General features: G+C 39.6%; 1 protein-coding gene across 1 annotated transcript; it reads right to left on the bottom strand.

The window, feature by feature from the left end:
- Nucleotides 1–2,270: 2,270 nt before the first annotated feature.
- On the bottom strand, nt 2,271–14,166 carry LOC118123438 (nuclear distribution protein nudE homolog 1-A). The gene is made up of 9 exons (XM_035180823.2): nt 13,947–14,166; nt 13,140–13,274; nt 11,947–12,100; nt 8,690–8,838; nt 7,829–7,965; nt 7,215–7,496; nt 6,394–6,479; nt 4,000–4,142; nt 2,271–3,401 (listed from the first exon to the last, which is right to left on the bottom strand). Exons 2-9 carry the CDS (start codon nt 13,223–13,225, stop codon nt 3,353–3,355), a joined length of 1,086 nt encoding a protein of 361 aa, XP_035036714.1. The 5' UTR covers nt 13,226–13,274; nt 13,947–14,166; the 3' UTR covers nt 2,271–3,352.
- Between the last annotated feature and the right edge of the window lie 2,219 nt (nt 14,167–16,385).

The raw sequence follows: 16,385 nt of genomic DNA, 5'->3' as shown, positions 1-16,385 counted from the left end.
CATATCTGAGCATGTAAGTAGTTTGATAGTCACAAGACAAAAGGCAAAAGAAAACTCATCGAGTCTTGTTTTCCAGCTCTGACCTTCACTGAAACCTGTTGCTGCTGCTGCTTTACATGAGTCAGCGACTGAACCACAATCTACATTAGTAACCCTACTGCAGAGCTAAAGTCTACAACACTACAATTCATTCTATTACATACTTTTCTCTTTTTAACATAAAACACAAGTAGCCTTCACTGAAGTTCACGAGTTCCCCACTTTCACTCCTGGAAAGACAGAAGTGGATTCACTGATTTGACCATTTAAACAGATGCATCATGTACTCATCTGCTGGGCTGATAATATTATACTGTAAATTTAAGGCTCCACTGATGACTGCATACAAAGAGGATCAATGACCTCTCCACCTCATCCCACTATCCAGATGTGAAGCCAAACCATCCTGGATACGAGAGCTGCCATCTTTCACAGTTCATTTGGAGGCAGAGTCTGCACATTACTGTTCATAGAGTGGAGCCGCAGTATAATCAGTCTTAGCGGTCAATCATAACATTTCACCCTGTTTTCATATCATCAAATAACTAACTAGAATGTGATTCAATAGAGCTCATATGCTGAGGCCCAACAGTCACAGAAATTCCATCAAGCTGCACCAAATCACATACACTCTCAGATATCCCTTCCATAAATGTCTGATTATTCTATGGGAAAACATCAAAAATGTCAAATAAACATCCACAATCTCAAAATGTTGAAGATAGTGATAAAAAAAATGTTTCTGGATCCGCCCCCTGATCCGGATCCACACCAAACTTTAATGGGTTCATCCCTGACCCATACCACATTCTTCCACCAAGTTTCATGATAACCAGTCCAGTAGTTTTTGCATAATTTTGCTTACAATCAAAGAGACAGGGGTGAAAACATAACCTCTTGTGCTGAGGTAATTAAATTTAAACTTGTCATAAACATGAGAACTTAAAGAAACATCAGTGTGATGAGAATGACCTAAAATGGCAGAAACATCTTTGAGAAAAACATGCACACTTTGACTTTTTAGTTTGGTCCATGTCTCATCTGCTAACATGGAAGAGATATTCCAAATTAAAAAAACAAAACAAATGATGATGCTAGAAGTTACCATGGAGCGAGCAGAGAGCAGAGATGATGATAATCATAATAAGCAACTCCTTTCACATTTAATACAACGTTAGAAAACTGTATTTATTAAGGCAGGTTTAAGATGCAGGACCACTCATGGCCACTGGGTGAATCAACATCCTTCAAAAACGTCTTTTGAAAGGCCAAGTTTCATTTAAACATTAAGGCTCCCAGAGAGATACAGCACGTTAGAAAACATGTTTGACCGGTGTCTCAGTTTATCATGTTCACACGTGGTGTTTGCTACTTTTTCGTTGCAGGTTAGCTCAACTCAGTCCATTTCCCTTTGAGCATTATACAAGTATTCTTTCCTCAGGGACAAATAAAATCGGCAGTGGGAGGTACATCCATACTTCCAATCACCTCTTCAGAGGAGATTGGCTGACAACACAGATTCAAAGTCTGTGTTCTTCTGCAGTCTAGGGTTAGGAAACTAGTTTATCTGTAAAATATAAAAATACAGATTATTTTCTGGATCAAAACAGTAAAACAAGGGACAATTATTCTTTTTCATTCTCACTTGGATTAGTGGCGCTTGGTTGTTGAAACAGATCTAGCTTCTTTGCAAACCCTTTATTTGACATTTACTGTGGAAGTAAATTGTCCCTTGGTTGACAGTGTGGTATAAATATAAAAGTAGTATTTAAAAAGACCCTCTGTTCTTGTGAAGAGAAAAGTGCCCTTACAGTATTTCCTTCTCAAACACTCAAGGTGTGTTCAGACAAAAAAAAAAGAGCAAATTTTCACTTTAACTGTGCAAGTTTGTGTTTAACAGACAACAAATGCAACAGCACAGAGATCACGGCTGTCATTTGTTACAAGACATATGAACATTCATTCAAATGTGTGTGGGAGAATTTTCATTATTGAACTGTAATGACTTGTTCGGTCTAAAGCAGTTTGTCTCATGGTACAGCAGAGGGCGCTCACTATGAGCCTGACCTTCTGCGTGCTCTTTTCAACCCTCAGGGTTTTGCTATGAAAATGGAAGTCACAAGTAAGGGAGCATTCGTACATATTCGCACAAATTGTTTGTTGGTAGCGGGTGGCAGCGATGGTCGCTCGCTCTAAATAAACATGGATGACACCCCTCCACTTCTTCCCGCTGTTGGTAGCGGGTGGCAGCCATGGTCGCTCGCTCTAAATAAACATGGATGACACCCCTCCACTTCTTCCCGCTGTTCAGAAATCAAGCCAAAATATCTTGGATACGAACGCCGCCATCTTGCGCCAAGGACTTAATTTGGAACCAGTGTCATTGCAGTACCGATCGGGGGATCAAAGAACTAATTAAAAACAAACTTATCAGAAACACGAACACTTAAACAAACACCAGTGTGATAGGAACTACCTAATATAACAGAAACCCTCTGAGAAAATGTTGACTTTTGTTTTGTCCATGTCCCATCTACACACATGGAGGAGGTGGGGATTATGACTTATACTGCAGCTTGCCACCAGAGGTCGGTGAAGACACTCTGGCTTCCCTTTTTGGGTCTTTCCTGATTTTAGGAGCCACCATGTTGACCATCTGTATTTATCTATGCTCCACTTCCTGTATCTGTCATATCAAAATGAAAGTAATGACTACTTCATGACATGAAAACATGTATACAAGAGAAATCTACAGTACTGACTGGTGTCATTTTGTTCCTGCTGTTTCCTTCTGGACATACATCCTCCACTAGAGTGCTGTGAAAATAAACATTTTAAATTTGAGTGGATGACTCCTGGTCTCCTTACATCACCACGCAGAGCAAACATGCATCTGTCAATTCTGACAGTTTAATTCTCTCTGTAAAGATTCACTGAACACACCTTTAGAGTGAAACACACACAAACAAACAAACACACAAAAAAAACCCACACACAAAATACTTGGCAAATCCAAACAAAGAAGGTGAGGTGGTGACATGCAGCACGAGTCCAAGAAGGTATATCAAGCTAAGTGCGAGTGCTGAAAAGATTTGAGCTGGTGACAGACATCCCAGAGTATTTGCAGTAACATTTCCATCCATTTCATCACGGAAGCTTCCTGTTAGAGCGTCCCGTGTCCTGAAGCAGAAGCCACCAGTATAATGTGCGGGACACGGTACCGTTACGTGCTCGAGGGATCCAGGCTGGACGGACAGGAGGAGGAGGAGGAGGAGAGCAGCTCAGAGGATGGAGGTGGAGGAGGTTTTCACTTTCACAGCAGCATTTTGTGTCCCGCTCCAAAGTCTAACCTCTTCACCAGCCTGTTGAAACATGGCAGACACATTCAGAGAGCTTCTTCTGCCGCTTCCATCTCACTCACAAGCATGCTTCAAAAGAATTTCAACTTTTGAATAACGAGACAATATTTGCTGCTCTCAGGAGATATGGCAAGGAATATAAAAAATAGACACAAGTGATCATTAACTCTAAAATAGAAATGTTCCTCCAGTGTCTACATTTTTAACTGTGATGTCATTTCCTGGAGAATCTCCAAATAGTTAATTTCTCTCAAATCTGCACAATGTAACAAGTCAATAAACTGAAATAAATTATTTATGTAATGAAATAGTGTTTTAAATTATATAAATACAAAAACACAAAAAAAACATATAAATCATAACATTTCTACATATATACATATGCACCAAATATATACATTTTTAGGTTTTTGAGATATGAACATTTTTCTCTGCTCCTCTCCGGCCACTCTCCAACACCATCAAGCGTTATGAAGACAATGATATAATCATGAACGTAAAGAACAGGAGGGTCGTATTTATGTATATGTTTATCCATCTGACCATTAGATTTGTTAACATCTGTTAAACCTGTTGCTCCCTACAGGACAGAGCACCTCACCCCTTGTTGTAAAGGCCGTTGGTAGGAGGGGTTTCTGAGGAGTTCTGGCCCGTCGGCGCCCCCTGTCCCCCGGCTTGACCTCTGCGATTAGCTGTCTGTTCGTTGACGTATTCCCGACACGATGCCAGCTTGGACTCAAGGTTCTATCAGAAATGAGGTGGAAGAAAAAAAGGTTCAACTGTTTTAAGACATTCCTTCTAGTGCACGTTAAATAAAAATGTCGAAAAGATTGTTTGTCATTTTAGGCAAGTGAACACCTGCTGCTGTCCACAGAAGCGCCACCGCTGCTGCACAAGAAGCTGATCACCTGTTTATTCAAGATGATGCGATGAACAGTTCTCAAGATATTAAAGCCAGACAGACATTTATTTTAGATAAATAGATATTTTATGTTCAATTGGTTCTGTATTTTTTTAGTTTTTTTGGTAATATTTGGATAAATTCATTCTGTATGTGTTGTTTAACATGAGCATTAAAATGCGTTTTGCCTCAAAGTGTAAAAATACATGACAGGCAGATGTTTCAACCCCTGAGAATCTTTGTCAGTGAGTGTAACCCAACACTACACTGTGTGCACAATTATTAGGCAAGTGAGTATTTTGACCATATCATCATCTTTATGCATATTTTCCAACTCCAAGCTGTATAAACTTGAATGCCTATTGGATTTAAGCAGATCAGGTGATGTGTATTTGTGTAATGAGGAAGGGTGTGGCCTAAGGAGATCAACACCCTATATCAAGGTGTGCATAATTATTAGGCAGCTTCTTTTCCTCAGGCAAAATGGGCCAAAAGAGATTTAACTGACTCTGAAAAGTCAAATATGCACTCAACACTCTTGAAATTGCTAAGATATTGGGGCGTGATCACAGAACCATCAAACGTTTTTTGCAAATAGTCAAGAAACGTGTTGAGAAAAAAAGACGCAAATTAACTGCCAAAGATTTGAGAAGAATCAAAACGTGAAGCTACCAGGACCCCATTATCCTCCAGTGCTGTCATATTCCAGAACTGCAACCTACCTGGAGTGCCCAGAAGAACAAGGTGTTCAGTGCTCAGAGACATGGCCAAGATAAGGAAGGCTGAAACCCAACCACCACTGAACAAGACACATAAGTTGAAACGTCAAGACTGGGCCAAGAAATATCTGAAGACCGATTTTTCAAAGGTTTTATGGACTGATGAGATGAGTGACTCTTGACGGACCAGATGGATGGGCCCGTGGCTGGATCAGTAACGGGCACAGAGCTCCACTTCGACTCAGACGCCAGCAAGGTGGAGGTGGGGTACTGGTATGTGCTGGTATTATTAAAGATGAGCTAGTTGGACCTTTTCGGGTTGAAGATGGACTCAAAATCAATTCCCAAACTTACTGCCAGTTTTTAGAAGACACTTTCTTCAAGCAGTGGTACAGGAAAAAGTCTGCATCTTTCAAGAAGACCATGATTTTTATGCAGGACAATGCTCCATCGCATGCATCAAAGTACTCCACTGCGTGGCTAGCCAGTAAAGGCCTTAAAGATGAAAGAATAATGACATGGCCCCCTTCCTCACCTGACCTAAACCCTATTGAGAACTTGTGGGCCCTTCTTAAACGGGAGATTTACGGTGAAGGAAAACAGTACACCTCTCTGAACAGTGTCTGGGAGGCTGTGGTTGCTGCTGCACAAAAAGTTGATCGTCAACAGAATCCATGAATGGAAGGCTTATTACTGTTATTGAAAAGAAGGGTGGCTATATTGGTCACTGATTTTTGTCAAATGTTTATTTGTAAATTTTGAGTTGTTTGTTTATTATTCTCACTTTAACAGATGAAAATAAACAAGTGAGATGGGAACATTTTCGTTAATCATTTAGTTGCATCATAATTCTGCACACTAATAGTTGCCCAATAATTGTGCACACATAGATATTCTCCTAAGAAAGCCAAAACCTCACTTTTACATTCTTAAATATTCAGGTTTGAGGTTTATTAACATTTTGGATTGACCGAGAGCACTGTCTTTGTTCAATAATAAAATGAATCCTCAAAAATACAACTTGCCTAATAATTGTGCACACAGTGTACAGTCTGGGCACAGACTGAGTTTTTGTTCGATTTGTTCACACTGTGAAAACACGAGGGAAATGGACACATTACAACAACTATACAATCTGCAGTTTATTGCTTCTCTAAATCAATTAACTCTTGAGCTCTGGGAGAAGCGGCTGTTTGTGCTGTTTGATGAGTCACAGAGAAGAATAACCGGAGGCAGCGTCACATGACAGGTGATCATATGAGAAACAGCACAGCGGGTGAACAGGTTGATTTATCACAGTACATCTAACACAGAAGTTCTCTTGTGTCCATGAGAGCACAGGGTAAAAAAAAAAAATCACAAGAGCGGTTCTCACCCCGACTTTCCTCAGAAGTTCCCCGACAATGTTGAGGGCCGAGATTCTCGCCGAGGTGGTGAGAGGAGTCGCTAAAAGTCTTTCACCTGCAGACACAAACCAGCTGATCAGTCCACAGAGACACTTCACATTGATATTAAAAGAAAGAGAATCAATCAATTACCAGAATCTTGTTCGTGATCCACTAATTGATTAGATTAGGAATCCTGTGCTATGTTAGTATTGCATTATAATATTCCTGGCTCAAGATGTCTCTTAATTTTCTCTATTAAACTTAAATTATTAATTGATTTGATTAGATCTTCTGGAAAATAATATTTGGTTAATTCTATATTTAAGAAAAAGATCCATTAATTATTCTCGGAGAAATCAACAAAAATGTTGAAAGTTTTTCTATCTCGCAATGTTGAAGTAAGTGGGGAAAAAAAGTCCTAGATTCCCCCCCGATCCATATCCACAACAACATTTTAAAGGTTGTACCCTGAGTTTCATAAGAATCTGTTCAGTTGTTTTTGCTCAATCCTGCTACCTAACACAGAGACAGACAAACAAATGCAGATGAAAACTTAACCTCCATGGTGTAGGTAATAAAATGTGCATATCATTGTTGGCAGTAATAAAGAAAATTGCAGCACAGACTGCAACAAGTTCAAGGTGACAACTGTAAAGATGGTTTCCCTGCAGCCTGGGAGCAAGTGTTCCAATGACGTGAACCAGTCCACAGCCCTGTGGCTGCGTACGTATACTTCCCACGTTGGAGTTTAAAAACCCAAACATGTGAATCACAAACTGTCTCCCTCCCGAGCAGCTGATGAACTGACCTCTGCTGGTGGAGGGCGGAGGTGTGGTGAAGTAGTCAGACTGGGCTGGAGGTCTGGACGGCGTGGTGGTGGTGGTGGTGGCAGAGGGGATGGGCTGGTTAGAGGGCAGAGACGTGGTTTTGTCCTCAGTTCCTATATCTTGAGGGGTGAGAGGAGGGGTGGGCAGCCCGGCCGAGGAGGAGGTGGACGAAGATGATGGAGGCTCTTTGACGACATTGCTGAGAGACGGCTTCCTGTCCTGTACCTGCTGTTTCTGTTGCACGGCCAGCTCCTGCCTCAGGTCTAACACACACACACACACACACACACACACACACACACACACACACACACACACACACACACCATTTCACTGTCATTTTCTTCATTTTGGGGGGGATTTTTAAATTTTAAGCCAGGAATCAGCAGTATAGGCATCGCAGGTAGATACTATAGGTCCCGGTAGTTAAACGTGTATGTAAGTACGTTTATAAGATTAGAATACAGCTCTAAAATTGGGGTGTGCTGACCCCCTGGGGTCTGTGGCACACTGCCAAGGGATCTATGAAAACTATCCAAATTCCATGCATTAAAACTATTATGATATGTGGGTATTGTGTTTTGACTCTTTCTACCTCTGGCTTCGTCCTTCAGTCTTTGAACAGACTCCAGGAGATTCTCCTTCTCGTCCAGCTCACTCTCGAGGAAAGCATTTCTCTCTATCACCTGGTTCATCCTCTGCTCAAAGTCCTCCAGTGACATGATGGTTGCCCTGAAACACACAGGGCAAAAAAATGGAGACGTCAGTGAATGATGTGAAATGATTCTGTGTATTAGTCATTATCAGGCAAATGACCAGACGTGGAATCTGCACGTTCTGCAGATACTGCAGCTCTTATTTCCTGTCAGCTCCTAAACAGTTCATAGGGTTGTTTTCTGAATTTATCAAGAACAAAAGTTTAAATTCAACATTATTATACTTTCTAAGCATGTTTCAGTTGTTGCAGGACAGCTGAGCTGTTACTTTAACTTGTGAACCTGTCACATGGTCCCTGTTACAGTGTCGGTGCTGGTAACATTAGAGAAAAAGGTTAGAGAGAAGGTTTGAGAAATAACTAATAACTGATGATAATTAATGAAGAATATTCGAATATTTTTTCTTCATGGGCCATTGTGAGTTACATATACATATATAGACATATAATTTAAATAATTGATCATAGTAATCAAATGGTTGAGGCTATAAATTGTATGGGTCTTTCCTGATTTGTACAAAGACAATGCGTGCTTCAAAGTAGTTTTAAAAAACTGCACTATTCACAGCAAAGGGAGTAACAGTCAACAGCTCGCCTTATTTCTCTCTACAGTCATGACTAAAAGCCATTTAGTCAGACTATGAAAAACAAGTGTTTTTTGTTCAGAACCTGAGCAAATTCATTTCTGTGGTAGAGTACAATCACCAAAAATGTCCTTCAACACTATGTGTGCTTCCTGACCTCTTGGTTCGCTCCAGGTCATCGTTGGCCTGCTCCAGCTCTCTGATGTATTTGTGAAGTTGGTCTCTGACGGCCGTGGTCTCAGCCAGGTCGCCCTCCAGGCTGGAGATTTGCCGACAGGCCTCGGAGTGATGCATCTCATACTTCTCCTGGTAGGAGGCCAGCCCCGGTGTTAGGAGGGGAAAAGAAGATAGAGAACACAGAAGAGGAAGAGAGTCGGCTAGGTAGTTCTAGAGTCCTATAATATGCAGAAAATGTTGAATTATGCATTGCATATGTTTTTTACTTCTTCTTAATGTCATTTATCCTGTGTCATCATGCGATGTGGAATAATTATCTGATCAATATAAACTTTAAACTGTCTCTCTGAGATGTCTTGGACAATGTGTTTTTCACAAGTGTCAACTCACTTGTTGGTTTGTGAGCTGCCGTTTTGAAGCCTTGAGTTTGACATGTTGTTGGATTTTGGAAACCAGAAGTAACCGAGACTGAGAGATAAACTCCTCAAGAAAATGATAATTGACGTTAAATCAGGTGAGACTTAGTCATTTTCTCATAGACTTCTATAGAAACTGACTTATTTTAAAACTAGTGGAGTCACCCTCTGCTGGTCAGTCCAGAGACTAACAGGTTTCAGGCACATCCACATCAGCTTCACTGTCTGGACCCAGAGAACAGGTGGAATTACTACCACTCTGTTACTGGATTATGTTTAACACAGGGCAAAAACCTGAGTGCCGGACATTTGCAATTATTTATCTTATAATGGTAAATTATTGTCTGTGCCAATCTCAGAGGAGACACTGAGGCTCGCACAAGAACAGGTATCACACAACACGACACTGTCAAGCTTCAGCACGTTAGAACAAAATTCCATGACGTCTCTGCATACTGGACATGCATGCTGTCTGAGATAAGGCAGGTTTACTGTGCTGACAGGGAGCACAAGACTGCAGCCGCATGACTCTTATTCTATTTTGACATGAATCAGAATAGAATTTTAACTTTAATTTAAAGTATTTTTCCACCTAGTTCCCCCGATCACTTTACACAAAGGTCAGACCTTGACCTGAGAAAAAACAACAACTAAGGAGTAAATAAAATATGTGAAAACATTTTTTAAAGCTAAATGTAATCACTGAGGGGCTGTTTGTACGTTGAAATTCCCCGCTCCACCAATAATAATATTATTATAAATTGTATTACTACCATTAGTTTTGATGTTCATAATATTGTTGTTAATATTCATATTGATATTATTATGAATTCAGTTGCCAGTGACACAGAGCCATAAATAATGTGGTTTAACACCCTAATTTCATTAAGACAGTTGACTTTTTATTAAAGCCATTTATATTTATTTAAAGATTTGAATCAATCAGGGCAGGTGAAATAATAAAGACACCCCTCAGTATAACACAATACAGTTCAACAGAATCACAAAGTGAACATACAGTTGAATCAACCTCTTGAAAACAGTTCCACAATGAGCTTGGCTGTAGAGTATTAGCTTGTTGTTTGTTCATTAACTTTATCTCCAGTGGATTATTTTAATTTGGATTAATAGTGTTTTTTTTTTTACCTCTGCCAAGTAGGTTATGTTTTCACTCCTGTCAGTATGTTTATATTTGTTTAACTTGGAAGGATGGGAATGGGACAAAAGACATTTGTCATGGATCTAGACAGAGGGAAGACACAGCCACTTTTAATCCCCTTTTTCAACGTTGCAAGATATGATTCATGGTTCTTGATGAATAGAAAAAACATTTAGAGGACTCATATCTGAGTCAGTGAAATTTGGTGCGGCTCCAACAACAACAAAAAAAACCTCACAGATTTAAATTGAATGCAGCTGAGATTATGTGGATTCATTCAATTAAGGACATTACAATTTCATGATCTGTACTGTTTTGTGAGGTTTGCCCCATTCCAGCCTAACGGCAGTTAATGGATCTGTTCACATAAGGAAGATAAACTTGTTTTGTTAGGAGAGAAAATGGTGTGAGTGAACTGTGACATTACTGCAGTCTGATGGAAGAACTCCCATCCCCTCCAGACACAGACCAAGCAGGAGGCGTCAGCTGCTTTTTCCAACCCTGAATAAGTCCTCTGTGAAAGTGTGTGTGTGTGTGTGTGTGTGTGTGTGTGTTCCGCTCAGACAACAGCACCAATGGAGTCTATTCATCACAGTCAAACAGGAGCTATAAAATGCAACTAATATCAGCTGATAAATAGGGAAATAACCAGTCAGATCCACTTTAACAGGCAGTCAGTTGATTACATGTTATGAAAATAACTTTGCACCTCTGGACAACCCTAATAAAACAGCGTTATGCCTCAGTAAAAGCTATAAAAGCAAATTAAGCAATGACTTGCATTAGAGATGCTTCTGAAAGCAGGGAGGTTAGAAGTAAATATTTAAAGTCCTTGAGTCTAAGTGAACTGTTGAGTTTGTGCATTGGTTGTTTTGTTTCCCTGATGTTTAGGTCTGAGCAATCCTTATTGTATTGGACTGCATAAACCACATTGTTCTATTTGTCTCAGGGTGTTTTAATCTTTAGGTGAACAAGCTTCTGTCTTTGGGTGTTGCTGGGCTTTAAATGTGCATGTATGTGGTGTTCGTAAGAAGATTTGCCTCAGTTTTTCAGAGGCTCCAGTAACATATGGAATCACTACATTGTTTCTAGTTCTTGTCCCTGGTTTTTGATCCTTCACCTTGCATGTGGTCCTTGTGTGTATGTTTTGTTCTCGGCAGTGTTAAGTTCTGATGACGCAAAGCTTGTGGATGATGTGAGTCAATGAGTATGTATTGTTCAATTCGAGTCTGTGTGTTGAGGCTTCTGTCATTTTCAATGTGCACTGCCCAATCAAAAAGGCTATTTCCTGCCTATTTAAAGTAACGACTCTCAACAGACCCACAGAGGTTAAATACCTGAAACCTCCATTTAGTCAATTAGAAATGAAGAGGCCTTTGAGATGAGAGGTGACATGTCTTTGAGAACCGAAAGAAAGTCCACTTGGTTTTGAACAATTGTACAACTCCTGAAGAAACAAGACTACTCCATCTATCATGGTACAGTGGGACAGAACTGCTTTTATTCCCAAACTATTTAACCATCCACAGCTGAAGTGTTTATTTTGTCATCTTTCTCAGAGTTTGAGCTTTGATAACTTTCTCTGCGTATCATTTCTAATTTTTGAATGTCTTTATTTTCAACTTCTTGTTTATTTGTTACGCTGCAATGTGGGTAATGTACCTTGTAGTTTTCTAGTTCCATACGAAGGCGGTCGTTGGCGGCAAGCAGCTCGCGGTTCCGCGCCTCACACTGTTTCAGCTCCGTCTCCAGCTCGCCCTCGTAGTCACGACTCATCTGCTGAAACTCCTGCAGCTCCTCTTGAGCTTCCTCCGCACTGATCGCACACAGACGCAGAGAGTAAAAATCACGTGTTATGTTATTCTTTAACAGCGTTTCTGTTTGCATAATTAATTTGGCAAACAAATCTCACACAGAACAAACAGACCAAGTCTAAACCAGACGTGTTTGGATGAAAAACACAACCTGACCATCTTCCCACTGAAAGAAGATCTGTCCTTCGTGGATTTTACACAAAAGTCTCAACACCACAGAAAAGTGTTTAAAAGGAAAACACCTCAGGGCTCATGATAGTTTGTCTTTCAGGAGTTTCTACGGACTCATATTTCTACAAACTGAAATGGAGAGCGAATACAAAGTACTCATTATTTTTTAAAGAATTTACTACAGAGAACAAGAGGCACTGGAAGATTCGACGTTGTGCAGACAAGTTGTTATCTTATCTGAAAATATGTTTTGACTGTGTTGGAAGGTAAGGAAATATGTATTCTCATATCACGATGCAGTGTAAATAAATAACTTTATAATGTGTACAGAGTTAAATCATTTAAGACTTTTAAAGTTGTGAGTGAAAACATATTCTCATCTATTAACACCAACATGCAGTAACTTTATATTGATTTATAATTTTTTCCCAGACACTCGAAGGTAACTTCCTGTTGCCTCCATGTATAACTAGTTTAATACAGAGGATAATTTATTATCAAGCATGAGGTGGCCTAGAATTCACAAAGTTTGATTTTAGAAAATGAGACATGAATAAGACTATTTGCTGCTGAGCACTACATTACTTTTTTATAGGATTTAGTTGTTTGTTAATCTTGAAGATTTATTAAATAATTCATTAATATTGAGCTATAATAGGATAGAGCAGTTTTGATTTGATGTTGGTTATGCTTTTTAGTCACTGTATTGTGAGTTGTAAGTCTTTTTGTTAGTATAACTGATGTGGTTGCGTGTTAATGTTTCTCTATTATTAAAGTACTAGTACAGAAAACGTGTGGGCGTCCCAGGAAGAGTATAGTGGCTAATGGGGAACTAAATAAACAAACAAACAAACACGGGGGGAACCACACCTCTGTTGGTGCCTGGCGGCTTGTTCCTTCCAGTACTCCAGCTCCTCCTCCAGGGACCCAAACTCAGGAGGCTCTGGATCCCCCATCTCCAGGCCAGGTGGAGAGCTGACTCTCCGGTGACGCACCAACACTGTTCTGGGGTTCCAGTGAAACGAGACATTTAGACAAGCTCCGGGCGTTTACTGTCAACATTACACCGTTTAATAGAACAACATTAATTATGGCAGGACGTGGTTACAGACGACTCTCCTGCAATTTGACGTTCATTCGGCCTGTGTGTGAACCAACAATTAGCTCTGTATTTCAGATCGAATCCCAGCTTCTTAGACTTTGGGTGCAGCAGTGCGCTTAGATGGGACAGATAACGGTAAAAATCACATGAATGAGTTTCAACCAACTTTTAATAACGTTTCCTTGAATATACAATGTATGACGAACTAAATCATTTATTCTAACGATTCATAAACACATTGTTTAAAATCAGTAAGATGCGATAAAAAGTGAACCCAATCCACAGTAAATACAAGATTAACATCAAGTCTGGCTACAAACAAAACAACGGGAGCCCAAGGCAGAAGATAACGGGGAACTCTCACCCTCATGGGGTTTATCATTAGAAACACCTGTTTTTATGAACACTAAAGACGGTTAGCTCAAACTATTCACAACAGACCTGTAGCAACACGGTATAAGAAAGTCAGCATGTTCCTTAGTCGGCTTCTAAATGCAGATAAATGAGCTAGTCGAGCTAACGGAGTTTAGCGTTAACCGTTTAAATCCCAGCTCAGACAAACAGCTGTAACTTACTCTCAGCTGCAGTTCGCTCCGTTCAACGTGGCGTGAACGAGTTGTTTCCCTTTCCGCGACCTTCTTCGTGCGCTGGTTTCGCAACCCAGCAGTTTGTCGCTCGAATTAAATGTCGAAGAAGAAGAGAAAGAAACGTGTTGCAGGAGTTTGAGCCAGTAAAGTTCGCTCAAGCTTCGTGGACGACGTCGAACAATACAAGCGTCCATTCATATGGTGCAGAGCAGTCCACCAATCATGAGTTCACGGCAGCCTCGTTCACGGATGCCATTGGTCCATTGTATGTCAATCATATAGTGATAGGCGGGATCTGGGTTATTGTCCAATCAGAGAGGTGATATCAGTGTGGAGGAATATCTGCATAATCTTCACAGTCGACTCCAGACGTGTTGATGGATTATAAGTAAACGACCATGATTACTAGTGACTGAAAAGCCCTAATCACAAAGAGACACAACAGGACAACGGAGACACACAACGACAAAAAAGACCCACAAAACAACTACAGAGAGACACCAAACAACCAGAGAGACACCAAACCACCGAAAAGAGACAGAGAACCACCCTTAGGAGACAATACCAGATAGCAAAAGACACAATACCATTAAAAAGAGACATACAACAATTACAGAGGGATACAGAGATACAAAACAATAAACAGATACATAAAACGACTTAAAAGAGACACAAAAGCAACCAGAAAAGAAACATAAAATTATTATAAAGACACACAAAATGAATACAAAATGACCAGAAAGAAAAATAACTAATTATAAAGACAGGAATAATAAAATACACATTATAACCACAGGAGCAAAAACAACAAACAAACAAAGCTTCTGAAAAAAGAAGAAACATGAAGACAAATTGACCAAAATGAGATATAAAAAACAAAACAAAAAAGAGATACAAAATAACTGTAAAGACAGGAAGAATGACCATAAAGACACACATCATGACCATGAAGAGACTCAAAACAACCACAAAGAGACATCAAACAATAGACAAAAGCAACCAATAGGAGAAGAAAAATACAAAAATACAAAATGACCATAAAGAAACATGAAATCTTCACATAAAGACAAAATGACCAAAATGAGACACAAAACAACTAGAAAGACAAAACTATTCCAATGAAATGAGTGAGTGAATCAAAACAACTAAATTTAGATAAAAATCTACTAAAAAAGAGACAAACAATGTCTACAAAGCAAAAAAAACTGCACACAGTAAATATGACCATAAAGATACAGAAAATGATCACAAAAGACGAAAAGGCTAAAACGAGTCAGAGTATTAAACAATACAATAATTGTAAAGAGAGGAAGAATTACCATAAAGACACATTATGACCCCAAAGAGACTCAAAACAACTAAAACAAGAAGAAGAAAAAATAAAGATGCAAAATGACAAAGAGATGAAAAAATTACTATAAAGAGACACTAAGAGACTGTGAACAACTTTCAGTCAGGAAGTATGCGTGTGTTTGTGTGTGTGTGTGTGTGTGTGTGTGGGGGGGGTCTTTAAAGGGAGCCACTTTTCTCAGTGTGTCAGGGTCCTGTGTACACCTCTAAAAGTTATAACTTTTCATTTATTCAAACAGTGATGTTCAAGACATTAATGTATTATTATTTATGTAATTTTCTCAGGTACTTCTATTTCAATTTCCCATGTAAATATAACAACCACTTTATGTGCAGCTGTTTTCAAATGGGGCTTTGGCAACACAACAGAAATAAGAGCTTAGACAAAACATCAGTGTTTTATTCACATGGAGTCATTAACAGCTGAAAGGAAAGAATCCACATGCATCACATTAACTGGCCTGTAACACTCCTTTCCTCTATATCATTTTGTATTATTATTCTCAGGTATTACACCTTAATGCAGGGAAGAGTGCTCCCTCTCCTGCCCCTCCTCCTCTTCTGCATCTGGCTATTTATATGATGTAAAGTACAGCGTTTATGTTTCAGTTATACAGCACCTGACCCATCCGTTGGCTCTGATTGGAGAATTTAACTTCCTGTTTGTGGGGTCAGAGGTCACACTGGATCAACTCTGTCCTTTTCAGAGGGATTAGTCAAGCCTATCTGATCCTGGTTAATCCACGCACACCATCATCAGAGCATAAAGCTGCTGAATACACACACACACACACACACAGATCCAATGTGTCCTTGTTTCACATGTTTTCAGAGTGACATTGCGACCATGTCTTTAACTTTGGCTATAGGTATAGTTCACTGCTTAGAATTTAACTTGCATGCTTTTTTTCAAGTGTGGAATTGAAAAACAACATTGGCATCACTTGCGATTATATGGCAGAGTAATAGGGCCACTTGAAGAGAAAAATCTGAGATTTTGAGAATAAGGTCATATTATTATGAGGATAAAGTCTTCATTTTACAAGAAAAATTCCTAACATGACAAATTTTAGAATG

The sequence above is a fragment of the Hippoglossus stenolepis genome, chromosome 16 (assembly GCF_022539355.2).
Source record: "Hippoglossus stenolepis isolate QCI-W04-F060 chromosome 16, HSTE1.2, whole genome shotgun sequence".
In the NCBI taxonomy this organism is placed as follows: domain Eukaryota; kingdom Metazoa; phylum Chordata; class Actinopteri; order Pleuronectiformes; family Pleuronectidae; genus Hippoglossus; species Hippoglossus stenolepis.
Note: the sequence above shows the minus strand (reverse complement) of the source record. Positions and strands in the feature narration are given on the sequence as shown.

Bases quoted from the DNA above. Each gene is read 5' to 3' on its own strand.
- LOC118123438 (XM_035180823.2), bottom strand. From the start codon at position 13,225: ATGGGGGATCCAGAGCCTCCTGAGTTTGGGTCCCTGGAGGAGGAGCTG. The intron at 7,497-7,828 runs GTAGAAAGAGTC...TGTGTGTGTTAG, and splicing joins ACTGAAGGACGAAGCCAGAG to ACCTGAGGCAGGAGCTGGCC. The intron at 6,480-7,214 runs GTCAGTTCATCA...TTGTGTCTGCAG, and splicing joins TCCGCCCTCCACCAGCAGAG to GTGAAAGACTTTTAGCGACT.